Source organism: Scyliorhinus canicula, chromosome 11, assembly GCF_902713615.1.
Source record: "Scyliorhinus canicula chromosome 11, sScyCan1.1, whole genome shotgun sequence".
In the NCBI taxonomy this organism is placed as follows: Eukaryota; Metazoa; Chordata; class Chondrichthyes; order Carcharhiniformes; family Scyliorhinidae; genus Scyliorhinus; species Scyliorhinus canicula.
The window spans coordinates 5,119,661-5,132,424 of NC_052156.1; the positions used below are offsets into that span (position 1 = coordinate 5,119,661).

The following is a 12,764-nucleotide window of genomic DNA, read 5'->3' on the forward strand; positions in this document are numbered from 1 at the left end:
TTGCTGGATGCGAGCACAATTGGCACAAATAGTAAACATTTCAGTGCAATTTCACTTAAGAATTCAAATAGATTCTCACTTGCTCCCAATCATTGTGGCTGAATGTAGGCTTCGGGGCAGAGGTGGCACTCCGGCAACTTCTGGTTTGTTCCACGTTAAAGTCGCTGTGTTATACGGAAATAATTAAATTATATCAATATAATTAATTTACAGATATCCTAATATGGCAAGTTGAAATGTTACTTACTGTGTCCGATGGATTGGTAACCAGGGGCACAAATTAATAATAATTGGCTAAAAAAATCAGAGGGAAGACAAGGAGAATGTTTGAACATAAACACAGCTACTCACAATCTGGAGTACACCCCCCCGACAGGGTGGTGGAAGCAAATTGAATCGTAACTTTCAACGGAAATAGGATTAAATACTTGGAAGAGGAAAAGATTCGGGGGGGGCAAGGGAAAAGAGCAGGTGCCGAAGAGGGAGTGGGTAGCCTTTACAAAAGTCTAGCACAGGAATGGTGGGCCAAATGGCCTTGTTCTGTGCTTTATCATTCTGTGATTGAAGCATCCTTCCAGCTTTGACAATCCAAAATCTTGCTGGGGTTGTGTGTGTGTATGTGGAATCTGAAGAGGGGCTGGGGAGTGGGGAACAAAATTCTACCGCACTGTATATGTTGCGGCCAGAGATCAAAAAGGTCTGAAGTATGACCATTTTGCCCATGCTGAGTAATCCATTCTTCGCCAAGGCGGCAGTGCTGGTGCTATGATCCGCCTGCATGTCACTACTAGTGAGATTTGCTGGAAGTTACTTTGTATAATTGGTGGGTCAGGCTTTGGCTGCAACACTTTGCTGCCCCCTCCTCCACACAATCCAATAACTCAAGATTACAAGTCTCCGAGCACAAGGGATAATGAAAGGCGGCAAAAAAAATAATCAAATGGATATAACTGTAATGGAGGAACATAAATCATGCTTTCCAGCCCTTCCACAAATAACTGCATCCTACATAAAACAGCACACTTTAACCTCCTGTATCTCTAATGGTGCCTTCATGTTAGGAGAATGCAGCAGATGGCAAACAGGTGCTGTTCCTATCACAGAGCGGTCTTCTAAATATAAATGATCCACCCTTCATTATTCCAATCCGAGTCTCACAAGCCATCATCAGGGCTCTGCTTAAAATTAAAAGCAGAAATTTGGCTTCACGCACTTATGGCAATTATGGATCTCCGATTTCAACTGGTCACCACGAGAAGAGCACCAGGTACAATTAACTAGAAAGCAGCACGCAGCGGTCAAACGTATCTGCTTGGTTACTGGATCTCCAAATATTAAAGTCCCTAAAACAAACTTGTTGCCAGTACAGAAATAAAATACACCTACCAATATCCAATATCCAAAGGTCTCCAAGTCGACAGCCACTCATTCCACCATAGATGACGAGTTTTGCTTTCTTGTCCTTGCTGCGATACACGACTGCAGTGTGGGACTCTCTGGGTGGTGGAGGGCTTCCATAGGTGACTGGAATATCCCATCCTGCAACTCCTGACCCTTGCTTCAGCTCCAATATATACAAATCATTTAAGTACCTTTCAGAAAACAAAGTTTTTTTTGCATGAAGGCCAGAATATATATGTATAGATTTTTACTGTTCAATTCTGTAGATAATGAACAGGGTAACGTAATAGCTTATGGCAAGGATCTGCAACCCACTGGTCACCAGTTCAAATTCCAACATGCCAAATTCAATGAAGTGGGTAATTTCAGGACTGACACTAGAAGTGAAAAATGATCATTGCAAGTTGCCATTTTGTCATAAAAACACAACTATCATTAATAGTGTTCAGGAAAGAGAATGAACAATTCTTACTGTCTTTACAAGTGACTCCAAACTCACAATAGCAGAGGAACAAGATTAAATCACAGCTAATTGGCACTATGAACTCCATTAACCTGCTTTTCCTTATCTCTCCACACCCGAACCTGAAAAATGTTTGATCTTGGTCTTGGAAAATTTCAATTGATCCACAGACTTTTGGGGGAAGCGTCAGATTTGTACTAATAATAATCTTTTATTAGTGTCACAAGTAGGCTTACATAAACACTGCAATGAAGTTACTTGAAAATCCCCCCAGTAGCCACACTCCAGCGCCTGTTTGGATACACAAAGGGCGAATTCAGAATGTCCAATTCACCTAACAAGCACGTCTTTCGAGACTTGCAGGAGGAAACCGGAGCACCCGGAAGAAACCCAAGCAGACATGGGTGGAACATGCAGACAGTGCACACAGTGACTCAAGCCGGGATTTGAACCCGGGTCCCTGGCGCTGTGAAGCAACAGTGCTACTGTGCCGCCCTACTCTTTGTGAAAAAGTATTTTCTTAATGGCTTTAAGTTTAGCATTCTGCCCCCTGCACGAAGTTTAATTCAACCAATCCATGTGTATGAAGTACAGGTTTAACATTTTGCCCTTGCCCTGAAGTTTTTCTGTATCTACCCATCGCTTTTAAAAATTATTATTACATGAATCAGTCGAAGGTGACTTAGTTGGTGGAGAATAAGAACTTTAAAAGACTCTCTTATAAAACATCTGAATATAATGTAAATCTTTAAACAGCTAATTTCACAATATATGCACAATTTGAGGCACTTTTACACAGGACTGAGTCAAAGGATCAGTATATGTGGGTCTCACCAACTTGTCAAGATAAACTAGATTTAAAAAAAATAATTTACGGGATGTGAGCATTGCTGGTTATGTCACCATTTATTGCCCATCCCTAGTTGGCCTTCAGGAGGTGACGCTGAGCTGCCTTCTTGGACCGCTGCAGTCCCGGAGGTGTAGGTACACCCAGTGTTGTTAGGGAGGGAGTTCCAGGATTTTGTCCCAGTGAAGGTATGGTGATATATTTCCAAGTCAGGGTGGTGAGTGACTTGGAGGGGAACCTCCAGGTAGTGGGGTTCCCAGGTATCGGCTGCTCTTGTCCTCTAGATGGGAGCAGTTGAGGGTTTGGAAGGTGCTGCCTAGGGTACCTTGGCTGGTTCGTGCAGTGCATCTTGTAGATGGTAAACACAGCTGCCATTGATCTTCAGTGATGCAAGGATTGAATGTTTGTGGAAGCGGCAGCAATCAAGCGGGCTTTGTCCTGGATGGTGTTGACCTTCTTGAGTGTTGTTGGGAGGTGGGGCTGGAGAGGCAAGTTACTCTGTAGGATTTGTAACCTTTGACCTGCTCTGGTAGCTTCAGTATTAATGTGGCTAGTATGGTGACACGGTGGCGCAGTGGTTAGCACTGCTGCCTCATAGCACCGAGGACCGGGGTAGATCCTGGCCCCGGGTAACTGTCCATGTGGAGTTTGCACATTCTCCCAGTGTCTGTGTGGGTTTCAGCCCCAACAACCTAAAGATGTGCAGGGTAGGTTGATTGGCCACGCTAAATTGCCCCCTAATTGGAAAAAGTAAAAAAAAAATATGGCTGCTCCAGCTCAGATTCAGCGATGGTAGTGCCATTGAATGTCGAGGGACGACGGTTAGATCTTCTCATGTAGGAGATTGTCATTGACTGGCACTTAAGTGACAAGTTACATTTGTGCTACATGTTAGCCCAAGGGTTGATATTGTCCAGGTCTTGCAGCATTTGGACATGGACTGCTTAATTACCTGAGGAGTCGTGAATGGTGTTGAACATCATGCAGTCATTCGCAAACATCCCCACTTTTGACCTTATGATGGTTGCTGAAGATGGTTGGACCTCGGGCACTATCCGGAGGAACTCCTGCAGTGATGTCCTGGTACTGAGATGACTGACCTCCATCCACCACAACCATTTTTCTTTGTGCCAGGTATGACTCCAACCAGCGGAGAGTCCCCCGCAATTCCCATTGACTCCAGTTTTGCTAAGGCTCCTCGATGCCCTACTCTGTCAAATGATGCCTTGATGTCACAGGCAGATAGTGCAACACCCACAATTGCTGATAGCAATAAGGCAATACCACCTGGGTATTTTACTTCTCATTTGCACCCTGCATAAAGTGTGAATTGTTCTGATTGATGTGTATGAAGCCTAAATTTAAGAAATGTCATTGACTTGCTTTTAGGCAGTGCATGACCACACCCCTCCATCATGTGCTCTTCAGATTTGTAGGACAGCTCTCCGTGGTCTCACATTGCCAACAGAAACAGGAGGGGAGACATAATAATCACCCAGTTTTCTTACCGTGGAATATTGTTTTTTGGATCTTCACTGTCGTTCGCCAATCCCCCAAATAAATAACATTTATTGTCAATTACAGAAAAGCAATGCCCAAGACGGGCACATGGTGCAGGGCCATTTTTGGGGGCTTTCGCCTTCAACTTCTTCCATTCCCATCTGCTTGCCTGGAAAACAAGAGCAGCAGTATTAATGACTGGTGATTTCTGTCCTGGATAATCACCCAATCTTTCAGTGTTGATTACACATCCCCAGGGCTAGTTGATCTGACATGCAACTCCAGACCCACACCAAATGATTTCCCCTTAACTCCCTCTGCAATGGCCTAGCAAGCCACTCAGTAGTACAAAACCAGTAGCACTGTGGATGGTGCAAAGAAGATTTACCGGACCGATTCATGGGATGACAGGACTGATATACGAGGAGAGATTGAGTCGATTATGATGTATTCGCTGGAGTTTAGAAAAAATGAGTGGGTGAATCTCATAGAAACCTATAAAATTCTATTTTTAAAAATAAATTTAGAGTACCCAATTTTTTCTAAATTTAGGGGCAATTTAGCATGGCCAATCCACCTACTCTGCACATCTTTGGGTTGTGGGGGCGAAACCCATGCAAACACGGGGAGAATGTGCAAACTCCACACGGACAGTGACCCAGAGCCGGGATCGAACCTGGGACCTCGGCGCTGAGAGACAGCAGTGCTAACCACTGCGCCGTCATGCTGCCCTTCAACCTATAAAATTCTAATTTTTTTAACAAACAATTCTATTGAGGTATTTTAGGCATATAGAAAAAGTGACATTGTACAGTACAAAAAAAAAGTCAAGACACAAATTACACATTAAACATCCCCCCGCCCTCCCCCTGCTGACGCTTACTCCTCGGCGAAGAAGTCAATAAATGGCTGCCACCTCCGGGCGAACCCTAATAGTGAACCTCTCAAGGCAAACTTGACTTTCTCTAGGCCAAGAAAGCTCGCCATGTCCGATAGCCATACCTCAGCCCTCGGGGGCTTTGAGTCCCTCCATGCTAACAGTATTCGTCACCGGGCTACCAGGAAAGCAAAGGCCAGAACGTCGGCCTCTCCCTCTTCCTGGACTCCCGGGTCCTCTGAGACCACGAAGATTGTCACCTCCAAGCTCATTACCACCCCAGTTTTCAATACCCGGGACATGACATCTGCAAATCCCTGCCAATACCCCCTGAGTTTAGGGCACGACCAGAACATGTGTACATGGTTAGCCGGCCCTCCGGCGCATCTAGCACACTTGTCCTCCAGCCCGAAGAATCTGCTCATCCGGGCCACAGTCATGTAGGCCCGGTGCACGACCTTAAACTGGATCAGGCTGAGCCTGGCGCATGTTGCAGTCGTGTTTACTCTGCTCAGGACCTCTGCCCAAATACCGTCCTCCAGCTCCTCCCGAGCTCCTCCTCCCACTTAAGCTTCAGGACCTCAGTCTGTGTATCTTCAGCACTCATTAACACCTTGTAGACGTCTGAAACACTACCCTCTCCCACCTCTCCCCTAGAAACTACCCTGTCCTGCCTCCCCTTCGGCGGGAGACGTGGGAAGGACAGCACCAGTCTGCGTACAAAATCCCTCACCTGCAAGTACTTAAAGTCGTTCCCTCTCCCCAGCCCAAACTTCTCCAGAGCCCTCATGCTCGGAAAGCTCCCTTCCGGGAACAGATCTCCCATCCTTACAATCCCCGCCCTCCTCCACAGTCAATACCCCCCGTCCATGTTCCCCGGGGCAAATCGGTGGTTGTCGCAGATTGGGGTCCACACCGATGCTCTTATCTCCCCTACATGCCTCCTCCACTGGCCCCAGATCCGAAGAGCCGCCACCACTATCGGGCTGGTGGAGTATCGTGCCAACAGAAGCGGAAGAGGCTCCGTGACCTGGGCTGCTAAGCTAGTGCCCCTGATCGAAGCAGCCTCCATCCACTCCCAAACCGACCCTGCACCCACCATCCATTTCCTTATCATCGCTATGTTGGCCGCCCAGTAATAGTTGCTGAAGTTCAGCAACGCCAGCCCCCCTTCCCATCTGCTCGTTTCAAGCATCACCCTCTTCACCCACGGGCACTTCCCTGCCCATACAAATCCCAGAATAATTTTATTCAGCCTCTTCAAGAAGGACCGTGTGATTAAGATGGGGAGACATCTGAACAGTCTGCACCCTCCCCGCCAATGACAGCGGGAGCGCATCCCACCCCCGGACCTCCTCCCTCACTCGTTCCACCAGTCGGGACAGGTTGAGCTTATGCAACCTGCCCCAGTCCCGTGCTACCCGAATCCCCAAAGATCGGAAACTCTCCCCCACTGGCCTGAACGGCAACCCCTTCAGCCTACTCTCCTGCCCCCTCGCCTGAATTACAAACAACTCGCTCTTAGCCATGTTCAGTTTGCATCTGGAGAACCGGCCAAATTACCTCAGGGTTGCCATAATACCGTCCATCCCCACCATTGGGTCCGATACATATAACAGCAGATCATCCACGTATAACGAGACTCTATGTTCCACTCTTCTTCTCTCTTTCCTCCCTCCTCTTCCTTCCCCTCCCCCCCCCCCCCCCCCCCCCCCCCGCCCCCCCCGGACCAGCTCTTTCCAGCCCCTGGAAGCTCTCAGTGCAATTGCCAGCGGCTTTATGGCCAACGCAAACAGCAGTGGGGAGAGAGGGCAGCCCTGTCTTGTCCCACGGTGCAGTCTAAAATAGTCCGATGTCGTCCTGTTCATCCTTACACTTGCCTCCGGGGTCTGATACAATAGCCTAACCCAGTCGATGAACCCGAACCGTCCTAGTACCTCCCACAGATAATCCCACTCGACCCGGTCAAAAGCCTTTTCAGCATCCATGGCTACCATTATCTCTACCTCCCTACTCTCCGGGGCATCATAATCGCGTTGAGCAGCCTTCTTAGGTTGGCCACCAGCTGCCTCCCCTTTCCAAACCCGGTTTGGTCCTCCACAATTACATAGGGTACACAGCCCTCCATTCAGGTCGCTAAAATTTTGGCCAGTAAGTTGGCGTCTACATTGATCAAGGAGATTGGCCTGTATGACCCATAGGCCTCCGGGTCCTTATCCCGTTTCAGAATGAGCGAGATGGTGGCCTGCGACATCGTCGGTGGTAAACTCCCTGTCTCTTGCCTCGTTAAAGACCCTGACCAGCACCGTCCCCACTATCCTGGCAAATTTTTTGTAAAACTCCACCAGATACCCGTCCGGCCCCGGGGGCTTTACCCGACTGCATGACCTTCAGGCCCCCCAATACCTCTTCGATCCTGACCAGGGCCCCCAGACGTCCACCAACCCCCTCCCCACTCTTGGGAAGGTCAGTCCGTCCAGGAATCGCTCATCCCCCCCGGTCCCGAAGTATACAGCTTCCTATAAAAGTCCCTAAAGACCTTGTTCAGCCCTGCCGGGTCACCCACTAGATTACCTTCCCCATCCACTACCCTCCCCATTTCCCTAGCCGCTTCCCTCTTCCTCAGTTGCTGAGCAAGCATTCTACTGGCCTTCTCCCCATGCTCATAAATCGTGCCTTTTACCTTTCTATGCTGCTCTACAGCCTTGCCTGTAGTCAGCACCCCAAATTCGGCCTGCAGCCTCTGTCGTTCCCTGAGTAACTCTGGCCTCGGGGATTCCACGCAACTCCTGTCCGTCCGTAGAATTTCCTTAATCAGTCGGCCCGTCGCTGCCCTATCTGTCCTGTCCCTGTATGCCCGGAATGAAATCAGCTCCCCTCTCACCACTGCCTTCAATGCCTCCCAGAGCACCGCTGCCGAGACTTCTCCAGTATCGTTCACCTGCAGATAATTCTGCAGCATTTCCTCAGCCTCTCACACACCGCCTCGTCCGCGAGTAGTCCAACTTCCAGCCTCCATGGTGGGCGCTGAAAGCTATCCTTACAAAACTGCAGGTCTACCCAGTACGGAGCAGGGTCCGATATGGCAACTGCCGAATATTCTGCTCCCACCATTCCGGCCAGCAGGTCCCTACTCACCACAAAGTAGTCAATTCGGAAATACACCTTGTGGACGTGGTAGTAATACGAGGACTCCCTCGCCGTCGGCCGGCCAAATCTCCACGGATTTTCCCCCCCCATTTGCTCCATAAACCCTCCCAGTTCCTGCCATGGCTGGCAACCTGCCCGTTCTTGAGCATGACCGGTCCAGGCTCGGGTCCAGGACTGTATTAAAGTCCCCACCCATGATCAACTTACGCGAGTCCAAGTCAGGGATCTTCCTAGCATCCTCCTAATAAAATCCACACCGTCCCAATTAGGGACATACACACTGACCAGGACTACTCTCACCCCTTCGAGCTTACCCCTCACCATAACGAACCTGCCACCCCCATCCACGACTGTGCCCTCCGCCTCAAATTGTACCCTTTTATTAATCAGGATCGCAATCCACCACATCTTAGAATCAAGCCCCGAATGAAAGACCTGACTGACCCAGCCCTTCCTTAACCTAACCTGGTCTGCCACTTTCAGGTGCGTCTCCTGCAACAAGACTCTGTCCGCCTTCAGAACCCGCAGATGCGCAAACACATGTGCCCTCTTCACTGGCCCGTTTAACCCTCTAACATTCCAGGTGGTCAGCCTGGTTGGGGGGCACTTCGCTTTCCCCTTTCCGTGGCCAGCCCCCCAGCCATGTGTCGTGCTTCCTCTGGCCCGCCTCCTAGCCAGCTCCACCCATGACCTCCTCACTGTTACCATGCCTAGTTTCCATCCCCGTCGGCAGAACTCCTCCCCCCCCCCCCCCGCCCAGTTTCCATCCCCGTCGGCAGAACTCCTTCCCCCCCCCCCCCCGCCCAGTTTCCATCCCCGTCGGCAGAACTCCCCCCCCCCCCCCCCCCCCCCCACGCCCAGTTTCCATCCCCGTCGGCAGAACTCCCCCCCCCCCCCCCCCACCCGCCCAGTTTCCATCCCCGTCGGCAGAACTCCCCCCCCCCCCCCCCCCATCTAACTATATGGACGCCCCGACCTCGGCTCCCGTTGACTAGCTGCACTGAGCTAGCCTGGGGCTCCCAGCCTCGGCACCAGCCTGTCTCCCACCCATTGTTCCCTGTCACCCCTCCCTCTGACCCCTCCACACCACTTTCCTAGATCAGCCCTACTTAAGCAAACACTCAATACAAGTCATAAACAACCCCCCCAAATGGAACAATTCAAGTTAAACAAGAAAAAAAGAGATAATAACAGGCACTCTTCAGTCCTACCCAGACACAGAAACAAATTGCACAAAGTTCCCCTGAAGCATCTATTTTAACCCAACCCTTTCAACTGTTTTCTTTATTAATTCCCCCCCAGCCAAACTCCAACTAAGCAAAGAGCCCAAACAGGAAACATTCAGGAAAACCACGCAAAAAGAACACAAAAACAAGAAAAAAAAAGATACAGCCCAAAACGGCAGAGACACCACATATACTTAAAAGCTCTAACATGAGTCCAAACATCCTCAGCTCAGGGCCAGCCCTTGCTTCTTAACGAAGTCCATTGCCTCTTCGGGTTCCTCGAAATAGTGGTGCTGACCCTTGTACGTAAACCAGAGTCGCGCCAGAAAAAGCAGCCCAACTTTCACCTTGTTTTTATACAGTATCTCCTTCACCTTCCTGTAGCCTCCCCTCCTCCTGGCCACCTCCGCACTCAAATCTTGGTACACACGCAGGGTGGTATTGTCCCAAATACAGCTTTGTGCGCTCTTTGTCCATTCCAGCACCCATTCCTTGTCCAGGTGCCTGTGAAAGCGTACCACCATCGCTTGTGGGGGACCCCCTTGTCGCGGCTGCCTCACCTGCACTCTGTGTGCCCTGTCCACCACCGGCGGGCGCGCGAACACCTCGTTCCCCAACAACTTCTGAAACATACCCTCCACATATGCGGCAGCGTCTAGCCCCTCTGCCCCCTCCGGGAGGCCCACTATTCTCACGTTCTGCCGGCGAGATCTGTTGTCCAGATCCTCCAGCCTTTCCAGAAGCACTTTTTGCTGGTCCCTCAGCCTCCGAATCTCCACATCCGCCACCGTTTGAAAGTCAGCCTGCTCCTCCACTGACTTCTCCAACTGCTGGAGCTTCTCAGTCTGATCATCCAGCCTTTTTCCCATCCGATCAATCGACTTCTGAAGCGGCTCCAAGTTGTCACACTTCAAAGCTGCATAGTCTGCAGCAGCTGCTGCATTGTGGGCTGGGCTGTCGGCTCCTTGCTCTGAACACCAGCCATGCTGGTCTCTCTCACAGCCTCCACTGTGCCCTTACTCAACCACTTCTTCTGCTGTTTACGGTCCCTCCGGCTTCTTAGGTCCATACAATTTTATATGGGTTCTGTGCCTGAGTACTATTGCTTTCCAGTTCCGCGCTCAAAAGCACAAAAAAGTCAGGGGAAAAGGTCCAAACGTCCGCCTGAAACGGGAGCCACCAAATGTGCGACCTATTCCCTCATAGCCGCCACCGGAAGCAACATATAAAATTCTAACAGGATTAGACAGGGTGGATACAAGAAGGATGTTCCCGAATGGGGAACATCTGGGGGAATCCAGAACCAAAGGTCACAGTCTAAGGATATGGGATATACCATTTAGGAATGGAATGAGAAGAAGTTTCTTCTCCCAGAGAGTGGTAAGACTGTGGAATTCGCTGCCACAGAAAGTAGTTGAAGCCAAAACTTTGTATGGTTTCAAGGAGTTGGATAGAGCTTTTGGGGCTCAAGGGATTAAAGGACATTGGGGGGAGGGGAAGAGGCAGCAACAGGTTATTGATTTAGATGATCTGCCATGATCATAATGAATTTCGGAGCAGTTTCGAAGAACCGAATGCCCCACTCCTGCTCCTATCGTCTATATTTCGGTGAAACAAAGGAAATGTCCCTAAATCCCCTGAAATCAATTACAGCATTCTATGTACCAGTACTCAATAGACTGCAGCTGTTCAAGAAGGCAGGTCATAACCACCTTTAAGGCAATTACCAATAAGCAGCAAATGTTGGCCTAGCCAGCGATGTAACGTCCCTCGGGAATTCTTCTGCCAGTGATGGTTTCACAACAATACTCAAATAAAAAAATCTAGTTTATGGCTAAACAACAATGGGGTTAAAATAAACACGGCATCAGAAAGTAATTGGGAAGAAGCCAGAATCTTTTTTTTCCCTCTTTAAATTGCTGCATTAGTAAACAGAAGGCGAGATTTACCCAGGCAGGCCTGCTTTGATCAGAACACAAATGCTCTGAAAACTCCAGGTATTCATGATTTTATTTGGAAAACATTTCCCAGAACTGGAGAATTTGGATAAATGTTGCAAACGCATGACGGTAATTTCTGGCGCAAGAGCCTCAGTGGGAAACAAGCAAATAAAAACAGCTGTCAGATTGTCGAGGAAAAGTGCGGTAAACTTTGAAATATACTTCACTGAAGTTGTGAACTCCTCACACAGGTGCCAACACAACAATGATAACCTCTCTAAATGTTTCACAACATGCATCACTCAAGAACCTCAGCAATCAGGCCCAGCCTCTCGTGTGGTAACTAAGGTTAGGTGGACAGCAGCAGGGGAAGGGAAAACATTTGGTTCTCAACGTGTCCTGAGCTGTATGTGGGGAGGGGCAAATACTAGGAAAAAACACAAGGTGCAAAGTCAGTCAATGTTGAAACTATGCTTCCTCTCAAGTTACCCATGGCAGAGATGCATTCAAGTACTTTTCTGCATTGGAGATCTTTGGGTATGCACACATTCAAGCTCCCCAAAGGAAAACTAAGATATTGTTGCAGCAAAAGTTTTTTTTAAAATTCGTAGGCATGAGCTAAACAAAGCCCTTAAAAACAGTGTATTGATGAAGTCCTTTTTAAAAAAATACAGTGTAGGAGGTCATTCAGCCCATCAAGTCTGAACCGACCCACTGAAAGAGCACAGCACCCAAGCCCACTCCCCCACCCAATCCCCGTAAACCCCACATAACCTGTTATTTTATACCAACTCCTCAGTACTTTGTCTCAAAAGAACTTTACTGGCAACACCTTACCTGTAGCTCATACAGCTCATTGCTATACTTTCCGTACTCCACCATGCCACCGAAGACCAACAGTCGAGTCCCATCACATACGAATCCATAGGCCGCACAGCCTGCAGGAATGTCCCCCCTCACTGCTGGGATGAACCACTGATTGGTTGCTGATGGCAGGCAAAAAGACAGAAAATGTAATTCCCCCATTGTGTCCCAAAACCAATGTACTAACTAAGCTAGTTACTTGCACTTCTATCACACTTTATCACAAGAAAAAGATAAATTGGCGTGCATTTATAGAGGGCCTTTCACAGCCACCGGACTTCGGAGGGCATTTTACAGCCAATGAGGTACTGTTTATGAAGTGTAGTTACTGTTGTACTGTGGACAATATGGCAGCCAATAGGCACACATCAAACGCCTCCTACCAACAGAATGTGATACTGACCAGATCATCAGTTTTGTTGATTAAGGGATATTATATTTTGGACAGGACACCAGGCTCTTCTTCAGAATAGTGTCGTGGGATCTTTTACATACG

General features: G+C 48.9%; 1 protein-coding gene across 1 annotated transcript in view; it reads right to left on the reverse strand.

Moving 5' to 3' along the window:
• The window catches only part of LOC119973732 (host cell factor 1-like), a 116,181-nt gene that overhangs the window by 78,723 nt on the left and 24,694 nt on the right, over nucleotides 1–12,764 (reverse strand). The window contains exons 2-5 of the mRNA XM_038812140.1: nucleotides 12,242–12,390; nucleotides 4,220–4,380; nucleotides 1,387–1,592; nucleotides 80–164 (exon numbers count right to left, since the gene is read on the reverse strand). Coding sequence (XP_038668068.1) covers nucleotides 80–164; nucleotides 1,387–1,592; nucleotides 4,220–4,380; nucleotides 12,242–12,390 — 601 coding nt within the window. The remainder of the gene's footprint in view (nucleotides 1–79; nucleotides 165–1,386; nucleotides 1,593–4,219; nucleotides 4,381–12,241; nucleotides 12,391–12,764) is intronic.